General features: G+C 40.9%; 1 protein-coding gene across 1 annotated transcript; it reads right to left on the reverse strand.

Moving 5' to 3' along the window:
• Window positions 1-4,450: 4,450 nt before the first annotated feature.
• Window positions 4,451-17,962, reverse strand: LOC134601723 (gastrula zinc finger protein XlCGF17.1-like). Its single transcript, XM_063446230.1, has 2 exons — window positions 17,859-17,962; window positions 4,451-5,801 (listed from the first exon to the last, which is right to left on the reverse strand). Exon 2 carries the CDS (start codon window positions 5,749-5,751, stop codon window positions 4,591-4,593), a length of 1,161 nt encoding a protein of 386 aa, XP_063302300.1. The 5' UTR covers window positions 5,752-5,801; window positions 17,859-17,962; the 3' UTR covers window positions 4,451-4,590.
• Between the last annotated feature and the right edge of the window lie 3,666 nt (window positions 17,963-21,628).

Consider the following 21,628-nt stretch of genomic DNA (forward strand, 5'->3'; position numbering starts at 1 on the left):
CATGCACACAACATCAGTTTACTCTCTGCAGATCTAGTAAATTTAAGCTCCTCTACATCTCCGATTCACCAGAAATCTACAATGTGTCTCACTGTCTACACTGCAACTTCTCACACCAGACGAGCACCTCGCAAACTGGAGCTCCTATGCTATACATAAAGTGCAGCAAATGTATGGTGATAACGGCTGTGATAAAAGGGCTGTGGTCATACAATCAGTAATTGGTCTGAAGAGACAATAGGATTCGATATCTATACACAAAAACAGGTCCTGCGTTCAAACTTCCACTACTCTTGGGCGGCAGCAACAACCACAGTACACCTCAGCCCCAATACATACTGTAAAAACCAGAGAAAAAAGTTACCTGCGCTCTTCCCAAATCCCTATGCATATTTAAACAAATGGAGGTTATTTATTTGCTCCAATGGCCATGAGAGCTTAGCCCACCTGCCACGTCAAGGCAAACCTCTCAGGTGGGTCTGATGTAGAATTATTAAAAATCTTTATTGTACTTGTATTGAATTATTGTACTAACTCCATTTTAATCTCATACTGTGACAAATCCTCCATTTTGTCCTCCTAACCTGACTTCTTCATTCCTCCATTTTGTCCTCATAACCTAACTTCTTCGTTTTAAAACTACATTACATGACAGAATTTCTCAGCACATCTAACAATGGACAAAGACTGTATTTTCTATAAAGATATGACTAACTCAGGAACTGCTGACTTTCCCCTAACTCGCAACATAGTATAATTTGAAGGCCATGAGAACACAGTAGTAATGAAATGTTCTATTCATAAGAGACCTTGCACCTGGCCACGAGATCTGAGATCACTGACCGTGTAAAATGACGCTCCAGAACCCTTTGTCCCCACCCGTGTCCAAAATAATACCACCTCTCGGTGGGTGGGCACGGGACTAACCACTTAGTTTTTGAACCAATTAATTATACAGATAGGTGGACACTAATTCAGACACTTAACAATTAACCCAATTAATGATGTTTATTCACTAATATATTGATAATCAATGATGACGTAAAATGTCTCTTAAAAGGGCCTGCGCGCCCGCTTTTCTTCACTTGCCAATAAATTTTCTCGAAGTTATTTTAACCTGAACTCCGTGTGTCAGACTTAATTACTTCAGCGTATATACGCAATTCAATTTTCTTAATTTGGACAGGAACAGATAGACATTTAAACATTTTGGTTTACTGCTAAAAAGTACCATAACAACTTGGCGCCCCCAGTATCTACTACTCTTTTTATATCACTCCTAGCCTCTACCACTTATACTAGAAGGTTGTGCTATTGAAATTGTAGTAGATACCTGGTTGACCTGCTGGTGGAAAAGGTACTGGGAGTTAAAGAAAATCTACCTTTAAATATTTTTTTGTTTACCATACTTAGAAAAACTGACAATATTTTATATGTTTAATTGCTTCAATCATGCCGGCCACGTGACATTCCATTAGGAGCAGCTTGTTATAGCAACAAGCAAGCCGCTTGCCGCCATCTTCCCTTCACTCACGATGACCGGCAAAACTACATTACCCATGGAGCTTAGCTCCAAGTATTGCCAGTCACGTGACGTTTTATTTTTAATATCACACAAATCTTTTAATAAAAGCCTTGTTTTTAACATATAATTATACCACACAGTCCCTATCAGCTTATTTTATTGAAGTGTATAAATATTACTTGATTTAATTATGTTTTATATATGCGTTTTCTATTGGTTGATCCGTTTTTTGGCGTCAATTTCGACTGTCACATACCCTTATAAATACTCTTTCATGCCAGGTATATTGCTATGCTACCATTTTGATAAAGCCTTAAAGGTGAAACGCGTTTATTGTTAAAATACACAATTTAAAACCATTAAGTTTTTTTAGGTACCGTTTCCACAGGACCAATCTTCATTTTATTGTATTTTATATGCACCTTTTATTTTTACTTCTCCTGGCATTTTTATTGTATCCTGACTCAAGAAATCCTAGGTGGGGATCATTCCACCAGCGCTGTATTGATAGAGCAGTACTCTCTGCTCTTTTCTTTTGAGTATATTTTATTTATATCTATTTTATTTATATTTTACAAACAGAGCAATATTGCTGTTTTTTATATTTCGTGGAGCACGACTTAACCAAGGCCAGACTGACGGACAAAGCTCTACAGTATATCCCTTAGCGGGGATTATACCTCTAAACGCCCTTCAACCTAGAGCTGGCCATAGCTCCATCAAATGTGAGTGTATTATCTACCTTTTATCATTTTATCCTTGGATCTACAATCCTTCACTATTGGCAGTCTGTCGTGTTTTTATTCTTGTCTTCACATATACTGATCATCTACAACCCGGACGGACCAACTCCCGAGGACTGTACCTATACTCTATCCAGTTATACTAGTGAGATGTTTTCTTCTATTATAGTTTTCATTATAATGGACATTTTATCTCCTGGATGAACTTTCTTTTACCTTTTCTCTGTTGTTATAAGTGAGACTTTTTACCATTTATATAGGCCTACTTGCTGTTGTCTATTCATTAAGACCATTTGGTCTGTTTTTGATTGTTATAGACTACTGCTTCTTTAACTTTTAGCGCAGACCTTACCCCCTTTACTACTTGCATCTCACAATGGTTGATGCATATGCACAGTACCAACGGACGCGCGTCGTTACCTATGACGTTACGTTCCGAATGGATCGCGCATGCATGGACATCGTTCAAAGCGCGAAGATTGGCATTTAAAAGGAGGAAGACGGCAACAGAAGACAGAAGCTCCTGAGAAAGTTGGTTCCCCGACGAAATGCATAGAGCCCAGCTGTACTTCAATCCTATAAATTTGGTATTAGCAGTTTGAGTTCTGTATATATGAACTTTATTTGTTTGGCACTTTATTTTGAACTATTGGAGGACTATTAACAACATTTGTTGTATAACTAGTTGTGCCTCCATCCCTTGATGCAAAGGGATAGTAAATATCAGTGGCAGGTTGGTAACTTTAAAATACTTCCCTCATTTCCATAGTGCACTTTATATTACCTTATCAGCTGCTTACCATAAGGGTCTGTTCTTAAGCCATTTAAGGCTGTATTTATGTTTCTTGGATTTTTTGTCACTTTATGATTGAATAAATTGTTATTTTTAATATATAAATCTTTGCCTTCTGGCTATAATTGTCTTGAACCAATTGATACATTTGAGACAAGCTGGTATATTTAGTATACACAATGACTGTGGCGCCCTGAATTTAGTAATTGGTTCACCTTTAACAGTGTTGGTTATTTGTATTTATTGGAAGTTGGGAGTGTCTTCTTAAACAGTGGCTTGCCCGCATACCGTGTGTTTTTGCTTCTCCTATCTACCTGATTTTTTTTTCTTGTTTGATGTGTACTGTAGTCATTGCTTTCTGCATTTGTATCCACTTTTTGTATCACACAGCTTTGTTCCAATGCTGCCGCCCATCCCATGTGTTCCCTATTAAAAGTTAATAAATATATAGGGGTGTATATAAAAATATTTGCCTTGGAGGTTTGCCTTGACGTTGGCAGGCGGGCATTCCTTCCAATGGCCATTGGAGTAACTAAATGACCTCCATTTGTCTAAATATACATAGGGATTAAGGAGAGAGCGCAGGTAACTTTTTTCTTTGGTTTTTACTATATATTGGGGCTGTGTACTGTAGTCATTGCTGCCGCCCAGTAGTGATGAGAGTGAGCGCAGGACTTATCGTTTCCAATTTGATTGATTGGAATATTTGACAAAATTGGTATATTCATTAGTTGTAGTCTCAGCTGCATTGTATGTCCAAAGAAGAAAAAAAAAACTAGAAAATTAGAAGAAAACTCTCTTCTTCAAGTTTGTATTAACATGGTGGTTGGGGAAACCAGCCTTTCTCTTGTAATGTCCAAGGTTAGTGTCCTGGGATAAGAATAAAGGACCCCGTGGGATAATTAGCTGTCTTCTATCCCAGTTCATATTCTTATTGGTATGAATAATTTGTAAATACATGTGATGTGTGTGCTGTGGTTTTTTAATAAAAGTTGGAACTCTGAAATAGTGATCCTACAAGTTACCAGTAAGAAGCATTTGTCTTGTCTCTTTGCTGAGGTCTTGGTTGGAATCATGCAAATTTAAGTCATGCTAAGGAAACATATTCATTGAAATGTATTACCAGTGGAACAGGCTAGTTAGTATACTTTGTAACAGCCAGAACATACAACCACAATGTATCCTGGGTTGTAAACTGGGTTGCCGGTGACTCCGCAACCAAGTGGAGCAGAGTTAGCGGTGCAGGTTAGGCACCTACGGACGATAGCATGGGGGTGCCATAACCAATACATCATATGTACATTGACTGCTACTATCAAAATTACTATTTATTGTGTGAGCGTGAGATTTTTTTTACGATACAAGACATTTTATTCTTATGTTAATCCATAGATGCATTATAAAATCACTTCACCTGTGTGAGTTCTCTGATGACTAACAAGCTCTGATTTACTGGCAAAACATTCCCCAAATTTACTACATTAAAGAGGCTTCTCTCCTGTGTGACTTATCTGATGTCTGACAAGACTTTAGTGATCCCTAAAACATTTTCCAAATTCAGAACATGAGAATGGTTTCTCTCCTGTGTGAGTTCTCTGATGACTGACAAGTTCTGAATGTTGCCTAAAACATTTTCCACATTCAGAACATGAGAAGGGTTTCTCTCCTGTGTGAATTCTTTGATGACGGAGAAGATCTGCTTTGGTGACAAAACATTTTCCACATTCAGAACATGAGAATGGTTTCTCTCCTGTGTGAGTTCTCTGATGACTTACAATCTCTGTTTTGGTGATGAAGCATTTTCCACATTCAGAACATGAGAATGGTTTCTCTCCTGTGTGAGTTCTCTGATGGCGGACAATCTCTGCTTTGGTGATGAAGCCTTTTCCACATTCAGAACATGAGAATGGTTTCTCTCCTGTGTGAGTTCTCTGATGTCTAACAAGTTTTGAATGTTGCCCAAAGCATTTTTCACATTCAGAACATGAGAATGGTTTCTCTCCTGTGTGAGTTCTCTGATGATGGAGAAGTTCTGCTTTGGTGAAAAAACTTTTTCCACATTCAGAACATGAGAATGGTTTCTCTCCTGTGTGAGTTCTCTGATGACGGAGAAGTTCTGCTTTGGCGAAAAAACTTTTTCCACATTCAGAACATGAGAATGGTTTCTCTCCTGTGTGAGTTCTCAGATGACAGACAAGCGCTGAATTTTGGACAAAACATTTTCCACATTCAGAACATGAGAATGGTTTCTCTCCTGTGTGAGTTCTCTGATGACGGAGAAGGTCTGCTTTGGTTACAAAACATTTTCCACATTCAGAACATGAGAATGGTTTCTCTCCTGTGTGAGTTCTCAGATGACGGACAAGCGCTGAATTTTGGACAAAACATTTTCCACATTCAGAACATGAGAAGGGTTTCTCTCCTGTGTGAGTTCTCTGATGACTGACAAGGTCTGAATGATGAATAAAACATTTTCCGCATTCAGAACATGAGAATGGTTTCTCTCCTTTGTGAATTCTCTGATGTGTAACAAGAGTTGAATGCTGCCCAAAACATTTTCCACATTCAGAACATGAGAAAGGTTTGGGGTTTATGTTTACTGTCTCATTTGAGAACATATAGGTATCTAAGAAAATGCTTGATTTATTAGAGTTGGACTCCTTGCTTCTGTTATTAAAAGATTTCTTCATAGCTTTGCTTCATGTATTTCTGTTCTTGTCACTTCTCCTGACAAATACACCTAAAAGAAACGTACTGGGAGTTAAAGGAAATTGGTCACAATAAATTGTTTGCAATACTTAGAAAAAATAGACAATATTTGCATAATAGATAAGAAATATGACCATCGGGTGTCATGGTGATTGCAAAGAAATTAAGTATTTTGTGTGCATTCACCCCTTTATTAGGAAAATTGTGTATACTCCTTTTAGTCCATAAAGCCTCACGTATCTGCATTTATGCTAGAGGAACAAATTACAGATTCTGTGTACATCACATAAATTCTAAACACATGCAGCACAAAATTCCACGGTTATCCCCCCCCCCCCCCCCCCCACTACCTCTGTCACTTGAAGGCTGTGCCCAGTATCTACTACTCTTTTTATATCACTCCTAGCCTCTACCACTTATACTAGAAGGTTGTGCTATTGAAATTGTAGTAGATACCTGGTTGACCTGCTGGTGGAAAGGTACTGGGAGTTAAAGAAAATCTACCTTTAAATATTTTTTTGTTTACCATACTTAGAAAAACTGACAATATTTTATATGTTTAAGGCCGTAAGGCCTGTATTTGTGGGAGGAGTTAAACGTTCCTATATGAACGCCACTCCCCCCTTCCTACCTTGCCGTACGCACGCTGTTCACTCTCAGTGACAGCCGAACTTCCGGTCCTCGCTCACGCTCCTCCGGTCCTCGCCTCTTCCGGTCCTGGCCTCTTCCGGTCCGGCGTTCTCTCAGTTCCCCCGCTCCACCTCGGGCAACGAACAAACGAACGCTAAGGTAATCAGCAAATAGCCGCGCTCGGGCTATTTGCTGGTCGACAATTAAACTGTCAAATATGTTTTGCAGCATTCTGTAGAGACTTAACTCCAATCACTGTCCTGTGACTTTTCACAACTACATAGGTAATGTAGTAGTGAAAGTCACATTAAGCAGAAAGGGGACAGAAAATATGAGGACAGTAATTGGATGTGGCGTGGAGTAATGTGCTCAAAGTAGTTCTAATAAGGAAGTTACTTTGTAAGAAGAAGTTATATACTGTATGCATAGGGGTGAGGTAATGCTATAGAAATCTGCAAACTTTTTTTTAACTAGAGATTTGAATGTGGAGAAGATAGAACATATTTATGGGGCCACAACAAATCCACTTCAGTTGTTGTAGGATGCAAAGTGTGCCTGGAGTGTACATTTAAAAGGAGCAGTCTAATCAAAAGCAATATATATAGAGCAGGATTTCCCTTAAGGCCACCAAAGCCACAGCTTAGGCATGGCCAGTGATCTCCGTCACTAGGCAGCCCATTGTTATTCTTTAGGGACACCCCTGGAGAGTAGACTATCTGAGATAAAAGCACACCAGATCTCGTCCTGCTATGGCATTGATCTTTAGAATCTAAAATAGAATCTTTCAAGAAGTGAAAGATTTGTGTTGCCTGTTTCAGACAGCTCCCAGTGTATACTGTATTATTGTGTGCTGCAGGGAGATGATGCTCAGGGGCACCCTCTACTGTGCAATCCCAAATACTGCTCGTGTCTCACATGGGAATTAGGCTTCCCACGGCCACCTCAGGCACACAGGAGACGTGTATTAATCAGGCAGGCATCCGGCCAGGGAGCAGGTTTTACAGGGAACTCTCATCATATAAACCATAGGTTTACAAATTAAATTAACTAAACAACCAAGTAGGATTCCTAGGGACAGTTCCTGTCTGCGTTGCTTGCTACATATTCAGCATTGTTTTATTACGGTTAGAGGCACTTAGATTGTAGGGTTGTCCTTTTTTTTTTTTTTTAAACTGCACCTTGGTTTCAGGTTCGAGACGGCATTCTATCGCCAGTCGATTACTGGCTCGTTCTGTCTCCTCGCTTCAATCAGGTACTTGTACTTTTCGTTTATTTGGTTAATCTACCACCTTTTCAAGGTTACGCCTTCACACGATGGGGTATTGGGATACGGGGGCTTGATTTCCCGCCTTGCCTCGTCAGGCCACGGCACTACTCGATTACTCGTCATACGTTTCATCAAACTCGCTGTCTATGGACTATCACCCTGTTCCATACAGCCTCGCTCTTTTCACCACCCTCTCCTCATCTGTTACTATCTCGTTTTTCTTGGCACAATGCCTTTCCGGTTATTTAGTTGCCATACTGAGTTTCTTCCTTACCTTCTGGGGTTATGGTTACTACGCTATCATCCACATTTTCTGACATCTACACTGAATTGTTCATTCTTTTCTCTGTCTTCTATCCCTGGTCTACAGTTCCTCCTCGTCTTGTTTTCTTTTCTTTTCTCTCCCTGTAATTCGTACCTTCACGGTTCATGTCAACCTCGACTCGGTTGCTACATACCTTACGTTCCACCCTGATCAAGCCCCCGTCTAGGGCTAGAGAACTGGCTGTTTAGGGTTAGATTGCTGGCCTTAGTTGCACTACGGATCTGGTCCCGCGAGGCCAACTCCCCAATCTCAACGCGGAGATTTTGCCCTCGGCCCAAATCATAGTTAGAGCCTCGCATCAGCCCACCTATCGGGTTCATAGCTAGGGCCTCACCTGACACGGCCACACGTTTTGGGATCTTTTACTGTCACCGAGAGGCCAACACCCCGCCACCACGCTAGTGGCACGAGCCCCACGCCCAATTCATAGGTAGAGCCTCTCGCCTGCCGCTTGGCAACTAGCAGGGCCTCACCTGTCATGGGGTAGAGAGTTTTTCGCTTCGGCACTAGTTAGCCAGCCAGTTCTATGCTTATTCTACTGTTTGGTTATTAATCAATGCTTTGTTATTGTGATGTTCTTTTTCAGTATGTCCCAAGAGGGTGATATGGGAGACGAACCATTCCTCCCTAGTACAACCGCTGAATCGATCCTAAAAGATTCCGGGTCAGGGACCAGCCCACAAGGAGAACTCTCGGCCGTAATAGAAAGTCTGAATACCATTCTAACCACTCTTCAGTCCCTCAATGATAGACTATCCGCCTTGGAGAACGCCAGCCCGGCGCATACTGGCGCTCCACTCGCGCTCGCTCCATCCACCCACCCCGCAGAGGTGGCCCCCCACTGCACCTTATACCCCTCCTCACGGTCTGGGTTCTCACCCGCTTATCTGCACCGATTTTAACTCTAGCATTTGTAGTACTACCAACTGTGGGTTACTTCATGTATGTGCCTTTTGCCTCGGGGCTCATGGTAAGACCGTCTGCCCGTATATGTTGTAAAAAATTCATGTGGTCTGAGCTTTAAAGTTCCATGGCTGTCAAGTCTGTCCTGCACTTGGTGGTTAGTCTCACGGGTGCTACACTAGGTGGGGGTCACTCTCACAGTGCGCTCTAGTTGTTCCCATCTCCTCAACTAATCTCTTGTTATCTAATGTGGAACACCAGGATACTAATAAACACTGTCTCAGCTTTGTTCTGTCTGCTCCGCTTTCTGTCGCATCCTCTGCCTTGCATATCATTACCCAGTTCTCTCCTTACTATATCTCTAAGGATGGTAGTTATGTCACGGGCAGGTGTAACCACTTGGCCTAGCAGGACGGACATCGCCAACTCCTCACGTTGCCACTCGTCCCTACAAACATTGGTTGTGGTTGCCGATTTAGTATCGCTCAGTCTTCCCACCTAAAGCAACGTCGGCATTGGGAAAGTACTGATAGGGGCAGCAGCATCTACGGTCAGGACCCTGGTCATACAGGCCAGTTGGTGGTTAGGCCGACTGCATAGCGGTCTGCACCATATTCTACACTTTAGTTTGTCCTCAGTCCTTAGGGTTACATGGTTCGCAGACCGTTCCACGGTGCCAGTGTTAGAAGGTCCTTCGGCGTGACATTCTTGTTCAGGTGGGGGGGGGTATTTTGTGCTCTAGTTAAGTGTTCATCCCGCCTGGTTCCGACCTACTCCCAAGTGTACAGTGGAACCACTATCCAGGGTGGCGCATCCCCACAGCTTTTGGGGATTCCCGTCCTAGATTCACTTGTCCTTGTACCTCTCCCATCTGACAACACCCGATTCGCCGATCACTTTACGCACTTCATACCCGCATTTATACATCCTCGTTCAGTCGCCCAGCTACTGGGACTAGCGTTGTTCTAGTGCACCTAAATTTACGTTCTACTGGAACATGACATTCTTCCATGACTCAGTGACGGCACGACGTGCTCAGACATTCCATCCAATTGTAGTCTATTCTACCATTTTGCCACTTTTTTTTTTCCTTTCTCAGCTTCATACAGCACTATCGCACCATACCAATGACCTACAATAACACCTTATGACAAGCCTTCCAAACCGTCTTTTGAATGCCCTATATAAATATCAAGGAATAGATAGTTGGGGCATCACCCTACTATAATATACATCCGCAGTTGAGAATCCCGGGAAGTATCAGACTCCCTAACAGTATCCATGACACACAAACCTAGTGTCAAACCTCCGGGCCTTCAACCTTCCGAAGGTTCTGGTCGCCTCACAACCAGGGCTTAAATCTATGTGCCCGCACTCGTACAAGGGTTCCAGATCCCTACAACTCCACGATCACAACTAATCAGGCTGGCAAGTAATGTCTCCTCAAGGAGGATTAAGAAGGTACAAACACTATGTCATGTCACGCCAACATTCAAACCAGGCAATCATGACACTTGCCATACTAATCACTCCCTAATCACTTCTAACACGGTTTACGTTCATAATCCTGGCTTTAGAGTAGGGGGTGACTCCTATTTTAGCACATCCTTTCATAAGCACGACACCCAATAGCTGTATGCCGGTACACATAACTAGAGTCACTAAAAGTCAGCAACATCTTATAGGATCATTCCTAACGAATAAGAAGTAAGGCAACGGATTTACATGATAATTATAGTGCTATAAGTGGGTTTTCTTGCATTCCTTTTAGCCCTCTTTTACAGGCCTACCCCCTACGTCGGTTCCGGCACACCACACCGACTTAAACCCCATCACAAGGTTTTCACTATTTAATATAGCCGACCACAAGTTTAAGGCCGTAAGGCCTGTATTTGTGGGAGGAGTTAAACGTTCCTATATGAACGCCACTCCCCCCTTCCTACCTTGCCGTACGCACGCTGTTCACCCCACCCACCTCTCCCTCTCATACAATTCATTTGGGGAGGCCCTCTTTTACAGGCCTACCCCCTACGTCGGTTCCGGCACACCACACCGACTTAAACCCCATCACAAGGTTTTCACTATTTAATATAGCCGACCACAAATATATATATATATATATATATATATATATATATATATATATATATTTGTGTTAAGGGCTCATGATAGTACAGAAGATACAAACACTGATAAGTGTAGGATGGTATTAAAAGAGCAAGTCGGTTGTGGTGTGCCGGAACCGACGATGAGGTAGGCCTGTAAATAAAGAGGGCCCACCAAGAAGAAATGTAAAGAGAAAAGGAGTTAATAATGAGGAGTGGGTGGGAGGGTGATGCAGCGCTGACCTCGAACGATATGGAGCCAGGTAAGGGGTGTCCCTTAAGTAGGGAAGAGGTGTGTCATACGCCCCTCCCACAATTACAGGCCAAAAGGCCTTAATACTTGTGTTAAGGGCTCATGATAGTACAGAAGATACAAACACTGATAAGTGTAGGATGGTATTAAAAGAGCAAGTCGGTTGTGGTGTGCCGGAACCGACGATGAGGTAGGCCTGTAAATAAAGAGGGCAAAAGTAGAAAATCAAATTTATTACATACCAGCAATATACATACTTTAACCAGACATGTCTTGAAAGGCATTTCTTACTTCTTGTACCGGGTTAGGTGTGTATCTAGAGTAAGCCGATGATTTCCAGCGCCCTAGTGACTTGATAACATAAACTGGAATGTTTGCACTGGATGCTGTGGAGGCCGCTCCTATGCGGAAGGAGTGGCCCGAATAGTTAATAGCTGATTTGAGGCCCAGCTGTGTAAGTAAAGACCTGACGTGTGTCATAAAGGTGGTGGTAGTGAGTACCGAACCGTGTAGACTGAAAGTGGTTGAGATGGTGGTTCGTTGTTATGCTGGGTATATGAGTCCAGTAGTTTGACGGGGCTCCACCTGTTGTGAGTAGGATAGTACTTAACCTCTACTGAAAGTGCATGTTGACTGGTTTTGGAGTGAGGCAGAGTCAAGATATAATAGTCCATGTGTTTTGTTAAGTGTGAATGAAGTAGGATGTGAGTGGACTGTGTTGTGCTGATGGCGGTAAATTCTCTTGGTCTCAAGAAACCATAAACAAGGCTACGTATATGGTGGTTTTAACGATGAGGTTTGTGTTGTTGGCAAAGGGTTTAAATCTAGTGAATTGTATAAGTCTTTAAAAATATGGAAATCTATGGGTAGCCTCTGGGCCGTACGTGGGGGTTCGGATCTCTGAATACCCCTAAGGATGTTCTTAATTGGTGGAAGGACACTTGATTTGTCTGGTTGTAAAGTTAGCATGTGATGTTGGATGCCTGTCAGATATGGTTTGATTGTGTTGTATGATAGTTTGAGTTTGAGGTGGCAAAAAGAAGCAAAGCCCAACCAGGATGTCACGATGAAAGGTTGTAAGATGTTGTGTTCAGAAAGGAATCTTTAAATCAAATGAAAGCTCTATCGTAAGTTTCCCGGGTATTAGTAGACAGTGCTAATTGGGACAATGTTCTGCTATGTTGCATAATAGCATCTAGTCCATTACTAGATGGTGGAATAGTGGGGTGTTCGTGGCTGTGAGTGCGGCTGGCGGGAGTATTTGACGAAAAGCCTGGAAATTAAAGCGAGACAAATTGTCAGCAGCAGTGTTACATACACCTGGAACATGAATACAAAACAAGAGAAAATTATGACATGCAGCCAGCCAAGTGAGTTTCCTCAAGAATCTCATAATAGTCAGTGATTTGGATCGGCCTTGTTTATAATGTGACAAGTTACTTGGTTGTCTGAGTAGCAACGTACAGACGAACCTGCCCATAAATGCACCCATGCCACGGCAACCGTCACAATGGGATATATCTCAAACAGAGCTGAGGTAGTGGAAAAACCCTCCAGGTCCTGAACTTCTGAAGGCCAGCTGCCCCAAAGCCATTAGTTCCCGAAAAACTGCAAAACCTGTGGTAGACGCCGCGTCTGACCAAATGGTAGGTGAGGAGTCAGACAATTTTGGAAGGAACATGCTTTTACCATTCAAGGTGGTTAAAAATTTCCTCCACATAATTACGCCTGCCGTGGCTTGGGTATCCAGGGGTGACCTGTGTCCATCATGTTTAAAAGTGGGAAACATGTAAAGGAGTTGTGAGATGAAAGCCCGGCCTTGAGGTATGATGCAAATGGCAAAATTCAGTGACCCAAGCAGAGACTGTAATTCTTGCGGTTGCAAGTACCGAGTTGTATGTAGAGATTATGTTGATCAGAATGTTTTCTACCTTGGGCGTGGCAGGCTAGCTTGCATGAAGGTATCTGGTCCTTCAGTCTTGGTGGAGGAGACTGGGACACCCACCTGTTCGAATAGACTGATGGTTTCTTTTAGGCTACTGGGAGGGGAAATATTCTCCTCGACCAGTAAGAAATCATCCAGATAATGTATAACTGTAGGGCATCTGGCTATATTTAATAAAACCAGCATAGGGTTTCGGCGAATACGTCGAAAATGGCCGGACTACTTTGGAACCTAAATGTTAAACGTGAGCAAAATAGTAGTTCCCTGCCCACTTGATACCATGCAGGTGACACAGTGTAGGGTGGATAGGCAGTAACTTGAAAGCATTGTGATATCAGTCTTACTGAGCCATGCTCCGGCCCCTGCCTGCATGATAGCCATAATGGCGTGATCTATGGTGGAATATTGCAGTGAAAATTCCTCAGAGGGTATGAGGGAGTTCAGACTAGGAGTGGCAGAGGTGTGAGGTGTTGATAGATCAATGATAAGTCTCTGTTTGTGAGAAGATTTCCCCGTGACAATACCGATGGGGTTTGTCCGCCATGTGGTGAACGGAGGGGACTGGAAGGGCCCCCATAGGAAGTCCTCCACCGCTGTAGGGTTGTTGTGCGGATTGTAAATTAGGACATTCCAGGATTCCGGAAGGCATGTGTATGAGGCCTGTGTGAATCCTTCTGATAGACCCGAGATAATGAATTCCACCAAATGTCTAGATGGATGATGTGGCAGTAATGTCGTAAGTACAGAAATGTTTATTGATGTTAAGTATAGTTTTGGGATACATTTTATTTGGACACAGATTTAGCATGTGCCCTGAAACAGATGGCTGGAGAAAGTGATTGCAACTCAACCAGTGCTGGAGGGGTCGCAGCGGCCATCCCAGCCATGGTAAGGGGTGTAGTGACCGATTCCCCAGGGGTGATACTGGCAGGCTAACTAGGCCTGAAAGGCGAAAAATTAATCTTGTTTTGTGACAGGTGAGGCCCTGCTAGTTGCCAAGTGGCTATGAGAGGCTCTGTCTATGAGTTGGCGCGAGGGGTTATTGAGGCCACCCATCGTAGTGGCAGGAATCGTAGGCCTCTCGGTGATAGTAAAAGAAAACAGCGGGAGGGAGTGACAGGTGAGGCCCTCTCTATAATATTGCGAGGCGGCTAACTCACGTGTGGCCCGATGGCGTTTGCCTCCGAAACGTTGAGGCGGGGTGTTGGCCTCGCGGACCACTAAACGATAGGCAGAAATGCCAAGAAGGGAGGTACCTATTTGGGCCTATACCCCTAACTTGCCAGTACTCTATGGCCTAGAAGAATGAAACGTATGTGAACTACAACGTGAGCAGGCTTACGTACCTGGTAGTATGTATGAAGTTTTGAGATTCGACAGGTATGAAAACCTGGATAAACCTAAAAAGGGATAGAGTGAGAATGGATCCTGTGAGACCTGTGTAATCTGTATAGGCTGTGATTATGACTTCTAGCAGTATGTGTGGGAGGTGTAAAATCTATGAGTATGATAGTGACATGACTGCCCATGCTTGGTGACAAGCGTTACGCTGAGTCCGATACCTGGCAGCAGGGGATTGGTCGTGTAATGTGTATATATGGAAGGTGATCAGATGATATGCATGTCACTAAACTGATCTGGGAATGCAAGGGACTTTTTAATGTGAAGTGACAATATGCAGAATCATAAATGTTGCTGTAAAGTGACGTATGAATGTATGAACCAGAACGTGTGATTCAAAAACCGAAAGTCTTGTGAGACGTATATGCCGTGTTCTTGAATACTCGTGTTACGTTGTCTGAGTGTGTCAAGAAAAGGCCTGAGTTTGTAAACGCCATGTGAAATTATGTGAAATGACAATCTGTGCAGAAAATGTTGTAACGTGACGTATGAGTGGTTGAACCAATGCGTGTGATTCAACCCGAAACCCTCTGTGGAAGGTAGGACCGTGTTCTTATATACTCGTGGTATATCGTATGAGTATGATAAGAAATGGCCTGAATAGTTAGTGCCATGTAATCGTAATGTACATGGTTGTAATAACATCATATCTCCATTATACTCTTTGAAAATAGGACCGTGTCCTTGAACTCGTGGTATGTTGTACGAGCATGACAGAAAAAGGAGCCGTAATGTAGGCTAACCATAACAGTAATATACATGTAATATCTGCATTGTAAAATAAAATAACTATTATTATTAAAACCATATATATATATATAATAAGCAAACTGAAACAAAATAGACAACCTAAGATCGTGTAAAATAAGTATTTGAAAGTTTAACCGATTACTGTGCAGGAAACGTATGATTGGTTGGATCAGTACGTGTGATTCAACCAGAGTATGCATGAAAAGGAATTAAATCCTTGTGTCATGGTTAACAACAAAGAAATGAGGCCTGTAACGTAGGCTGATTTAATTGTAATGAAATGGATAATTATAAAAAAAAAAAAAAAACTCCAGTAAGCGTGGGAGTCCAATGTCTATACAGAAATGTTAGCTGGTTTCATACCCTGATGTAATAAGCGATACCTTAAAAATAGCATGAAAATGGTCTGTCTATTTAACCAAGCAACTTTTTAACCAAATGTAAATACATGAAATGATGAAATGTAACTCACGAAAAAGATCTATGTGAATACATAGCAGAATAACCGAATCTTAGTATGAAGGGAAACAGAAGTTAGCATGAATAGCTTAACCGTATGCATTTTAATGCGAACAGCAATCGTGCATAGAATATACTATGAATAAGTGCCGAGCAGAAAACACAAACCGAAATGACAATCGTTTAAATGAAGCAAGGTTGGTTTTTACATGAAATGCAATAATGTCTGAGAAGCCTGTAGTACACTGAATGACCGGTAGGGGTCAGTGTGTAGGCGAAAATGCAGTGGTTCGATGGTTTGTACATGAAATGCAATAATGTCTGAGAAGCCTGTAGTACACTGAATGACCGGTAGGGGTCAGTGTGTAGGCGAAAATGCAGTGGTTCGTTGGTTTGTACATGAAATGCGATAATGTCTAAGAAGCCTGTAGTACACCCAAAGACCGGTAGGGGGTTTAAACGAATGATATGCATGAACATGCAATGGTTTTAGCACAGACTTAGACAAAATGCAGCCGTAAAGTGAGGACCTGACCCGTGCATGGTGCCGTGGGACTGATGCCTGGCATAACGGGTAGGTTGACTTACAGTTTGTGAGTCACTTGGACACCATCCATGGCGATGGATTGAAGAAAGAAGGTGGTAGGCCGGAAAAGCCTGTGGCTGGATTCCTGACACAGCTCTGCTTAAAAAACCTCATGGAGTAATCAGGTAAAATGGCGTCTGGATGACCCGGAAGTGGAAATGATGCAGCGCTGACCTCGAACGATATGGAGCCAGGTAAGGGGTGTCCCTTAAGTAGGGAAGAGGTGTGTCATACACCCCTCCCACAATTACAGGCCAAAAGGCCTTAATACATATATATATATATATATATATAGTGTACTTTAATTCCCTACATTCCTGCATTATAAAAATTGTTTATACACTTTTTATTTGCCTTACAAAATTACTTTTAGTCCATACAGAATAACTTACCTACTGTAACACTGTTACCTCCTGTTAATGATTGGTTAAATAAATCTGTTAATGGTTTTGCTAGTACACCACTAAGCTCTTTTAATAACTTTGGGTGTATTCCATCAGGTCCCATTGAATTATTTGTCTTTACTTTTGACAGTTGAAATAGAACCTCTTCCTCTGTAAACTCATGTGTAATAAATGACTCATTTATCCCTTTTCTTAACTGAGGGGTGTAATTTGTGTAAAATAAGGGATGTAATTTGTGTAAAATGGAGGGAAGAGATGGAGGCATTTTTTATTTAAATTTTATATTTATTTAATATGTATGTTTTATTTATGTTTATTTTTGTCTCCCCTCCCTGCTTGTTACCTGGCCAGGGAGGGGGGCTATGGCATTCCCTGGTGGTCCAGTAGCATTTACTGAGCAGTGTTGGGCCCACAGGTAGCCCTTACTTACATTTCCAGCAGCTCCCTTCCGCTCCCTGTGTAAATCTCACGGCCTGCATGCCGCGCGGAGACTTGCCATGGTAACCCGTGGCAATGCTCTGACGGCCGCAGGACTCGCGAGATTTACACTGGGGAGCGGAAGGGAGCTGCTGCAAAGGTAAGTAAGCGATACCTGCGGGCGGCCCCAGGACCGCCGGGCTTGTAATGGGTCCGACGGTCTTGGTATGTATTATCGGTATCTATATTGTCCGATACCGATATTGCTGAAAATACCGAAATATCGGCCGATAATCGGTCGATCCCTAATCAGTGTATAGATACACCGTATTATTATACAGAGTGACATGTTTATTGAGTATCTATACACTGATAATAAACATGTCGCTCTGTATAACTATACTGAGTATCTATACACTGATAATAAACATGTTGCTCTGTATAATAATCCTGAGTATCTATACGCTGATTATAAACATGTCGCTCTGTATAATAATATTGAGTATCTATACACTGATAATAAACATGTCGCTCTGTATAATAATATTGAGTATCTATCTTCCCCTGATAATAAACATGTCGCTCTGTATAATGATATCGAGTACCTGTTATGTTTGATGATAGCTGACTTACAATAACATACCGTCTATTAATCAGCCAGGATTTATTGATCACAAGTCACATATTATGCTCGATCCCTTTGTTGATATACACATTCCTGCTGTAACATACACCCAACATGGCCGAACTCCATGCACACACTGGGAAGAGAGCAAATCAAGGGGGTGTATCCATCCCAGCATGCCTTGCACACTTCCTACAGGAACTGGTTAGGGACAAACTGTGCATTGTGCAAAGCTCCCCTAGAGGGAACTGCTGGTATACACCACAGTATCCACATACTAATGTAGTCACTAGTCTGTTTACACTGATAATAAACATGTCACTCTGTATAATAATACTGAGTATCTATACGCTGATAATAAACATGTCGCTCTGTATAATAATCCTGAGTATCTATACGCTGATAATAAACATGTTGCTCTGTATAATACTGAGTATCTATACACTGATAATAAACATATCGCTCTGTATAATAATACTGAGTATCTATACACTGATAATAAGCATGTCGCTCTGTATAATAATACTGAGTATCTATACACTGATAATAAACATGGCGCTCTGTATAATAATACTGAGTATCTATACACTGATAATAATCATGTCGCTCTGTATAATGATACTGAGTATCTATACACTGATAATAAACATGTCGCTCTGTATAATGATACTGAGTATCTATACACTGATAATAAACATGGCGCTCTGTATAATAATACTGAGTATCTATACACTGATAATAATCATGTCGCTCTGTATAATGATACTGAGTATCTATACACTGATAATAAACATGTCGCTCTGTATAATAATACTGAGTATCTATACACTGATAATAAGCATGTCGCTCTGTATAATAATACTAAGTACCTGTTATGTTTGATGATAGCTGACTTACAATAACATACCGTCTATTAATCAGCCAGGATTTATTGATCACAAGTCACATATTATGCTCGATCCCTTTGTTGATATACACATTCCTGCTGTAACATACACCCAACATGGCCGAACTCCATGCACACACTGGGAAGAGAGCAAATCAAGGGGGTGTATCCATCCCAGCATGCCTTGCACACTTCCTACAGGAACTGGTTAGGGACAAACTGTGCATCGTGCAAAGCTCCCCTAGAGGGAACTGTTGGTATACACCACAGTATCCACATACTAATGTAGTCACTAGTCTGTTTACACTGATAATAAACATGTCACTCTGTATAATAATACTGAGTATCTATACGCTGATAATAAACATGTCGCTCTGTATAATAATACTGAGTATCTATACACTGATAATAATCATGTCGCTCTGTATAATGATACTGAGTATCTATACGCTGATAATAAACATGTCGCTCTGTATAATAATACTGAGTATCTATACACTGATAATAAACATGTCGCTCTGTATAATAATACTGAGTATCTTTCTTCCCCTGATAATAAACATGTCGCTCTGTATTATAATACTGAGTATCTATACACTGATAATAAACATGTCGCTCTGTATAATAATATTGAGTATCTATACGCTGATAATAAACATGTCGCTCTGTATAATGATACTGAGTATCTATACACTGATAATAAACATGTCGCTCTGTATAACTATACTGAGTATCTATACACTGATAATAAACATGTCGCTCTGTATAATAATATTGAGTATCTATCTTCCCCTGATAATAAACATGTCGCTCTGTATAATGATATCGAGTACCTGTTATGTTTGATGATAGCTGACTTACAATAACATACCGTCTATTAATCAGCCAGGATTTATTGATCACAAGTCACATATTATGCTCGATCCCTTTGTTGATATACACATTCCTGCTGTAACATACACCCAACATGGCCGAACTCCATGCACACACTGGGAAGAGAGCAAATCAAGGGGGTGTATCCATCCCAGCATGCCTTGCACACTTCCTACAGGAACTGGTTAGGGACAAACTGTGCATTGTGCAAAGCTCCCCTAGAGGGAACTGCTGGTATACACCACAGTATCCACATACTAATGTAGTCACTAGTCTGTTTACACTGATAATAAACATGTCGCTCTGTATAATAATCCTGAGTATCTATACGCTGATAATAAACATGTCGCTCTGTATAATAATCCTGAGTATCTATACGCTGATAATAAACATGTCGCTCTGTATAATTATACTGAGTATCTATACGCTGATAATAAACATGTTGCTCTGTATAATAATACTGAGTATCTATACGCTGATAATAAACATGTTGCTCTGTATAATACTGAGTATCTATACACTGATAATAAACATATCGCTCTGTATAATAATACTGAGTATCTATACACTGATAATAAACATGTCGCTCTGTATAATAATACTGAGTATCTATACACTGATAATAATCATGTCGCTCTGTATAATGATACTGAGTATCTATACACTGATAATAAACATGTCGCTCTGTATAATAATACTGAGTATCTATACACTGATAATAAGCATGTCGCTCTGTATAATAATACTAAGTACCTGTTATGTTTGATGATAGCTGACTTACAATAACATACCGTCTATTAATCAGCCAGGATTTATTGATCACAAGTCACATATTATGCTCGATCCCTTTGTTGATATACACATTCCTGCTGTAACATACACCCAACATGGCCGAACTCCATGCACACACTGGGAAGAGAGCAAATCAAGGGGGTGTATCCATCCCAGCATGCCTTGCACACTTCCTACAGGAACTGGTTAGGGACAAACTGTGCATCGTGCAAAGCTCCCCTAGAGGGAACTGCTGGTATACACCACAGTATCCACATACTAATGTAGTCACTAGTCTGTTTACACTGATAATAAACATGTCGCTCTGTATAATAATACTGAGTATCTATACGCTGATAATAAACATGTCGCTCTGTATAATAATACTGAGTATCTATACACTGATAATAAACATGTCGCTCTGTATAATAATACTGAGTATCTATACACTGATAATAATCATGTCGCTCTGTATAATGATACTGAGTATCTATACGCTGATAATAAACATGTCGCTCTGTATAATAATACTGAGTATCTATACACTGATAATAAACATGTCGCTCTGTATAATAATACTGAGTATCTTTCTTCCCCTGATAATAAACATGTCGCTCTGTATTATAATACTGAGTATCTATACACTGATAATAAACATGTCGCTCTGTATAATAATATTGAGTATCTATACGCTGATAATAAACATGTCGCTCTGTATAATGATACTGAGTATCTATACACTGATAATAAACATGTCGCTCTGTATAATAATACTGAGTATCTATACGCTGACAATAAACATGTCGCTCTGTATAATAATACTGAGTATCTATACGCTGATAATAAACATGTCGCTCTGTATAATAATACTGAGTATCTATACGCTGATAATAAACATGTCGCTCTGTATAATGATCTGAGTATCTACACGCTGATAATAAACATGTCGCTCTGTATAATGATACTGAGTATCTATACACTGATAATAAACATGTCGCTCTGTATAATAATACTGAGTATCTATCTTCCCCTGATAATAAACATGTCGCTCTGTATAATAATATTGAGTATCTATACGCTGATAATAAACATGTTGCTCTGTATAATAATACTGAGTATCTATACACTGATAATAAACATGTTGCTCTGTATAATAATACTGAGTATCTATCTTCCCCTGATAATAAACATGTCGCTCTGTATAATAATATTGAGTATCTTTACGCTGATAATAAACATGTTGCTCTGTATAATAATA

This window comes from Pelobates fuscus, chromosome 1 (genome assembly GCF_036172605.1).
Source record: "Pelobates fuscus isolate aPelFus1 chromosome 1, aPelFus1.pri, whole genome shotgun sequence".
Taxonomy (NCBI): Eukaryota; Metazoa; Chordata; class Amphibia; order Anura; family Pelobatidae; genus Pelobates; species Pelobates fuscus.

Bases quoted from the DNA above. Each gene is read 5' to 3' on its own strand.
- LOC134601723 (XM_063446230.1), bottom strand. From the start codon at position 5,751: ATGAAGAAATCTTTTAATAACAGAAGCAAGGAGTCCAACTCTAATAAA.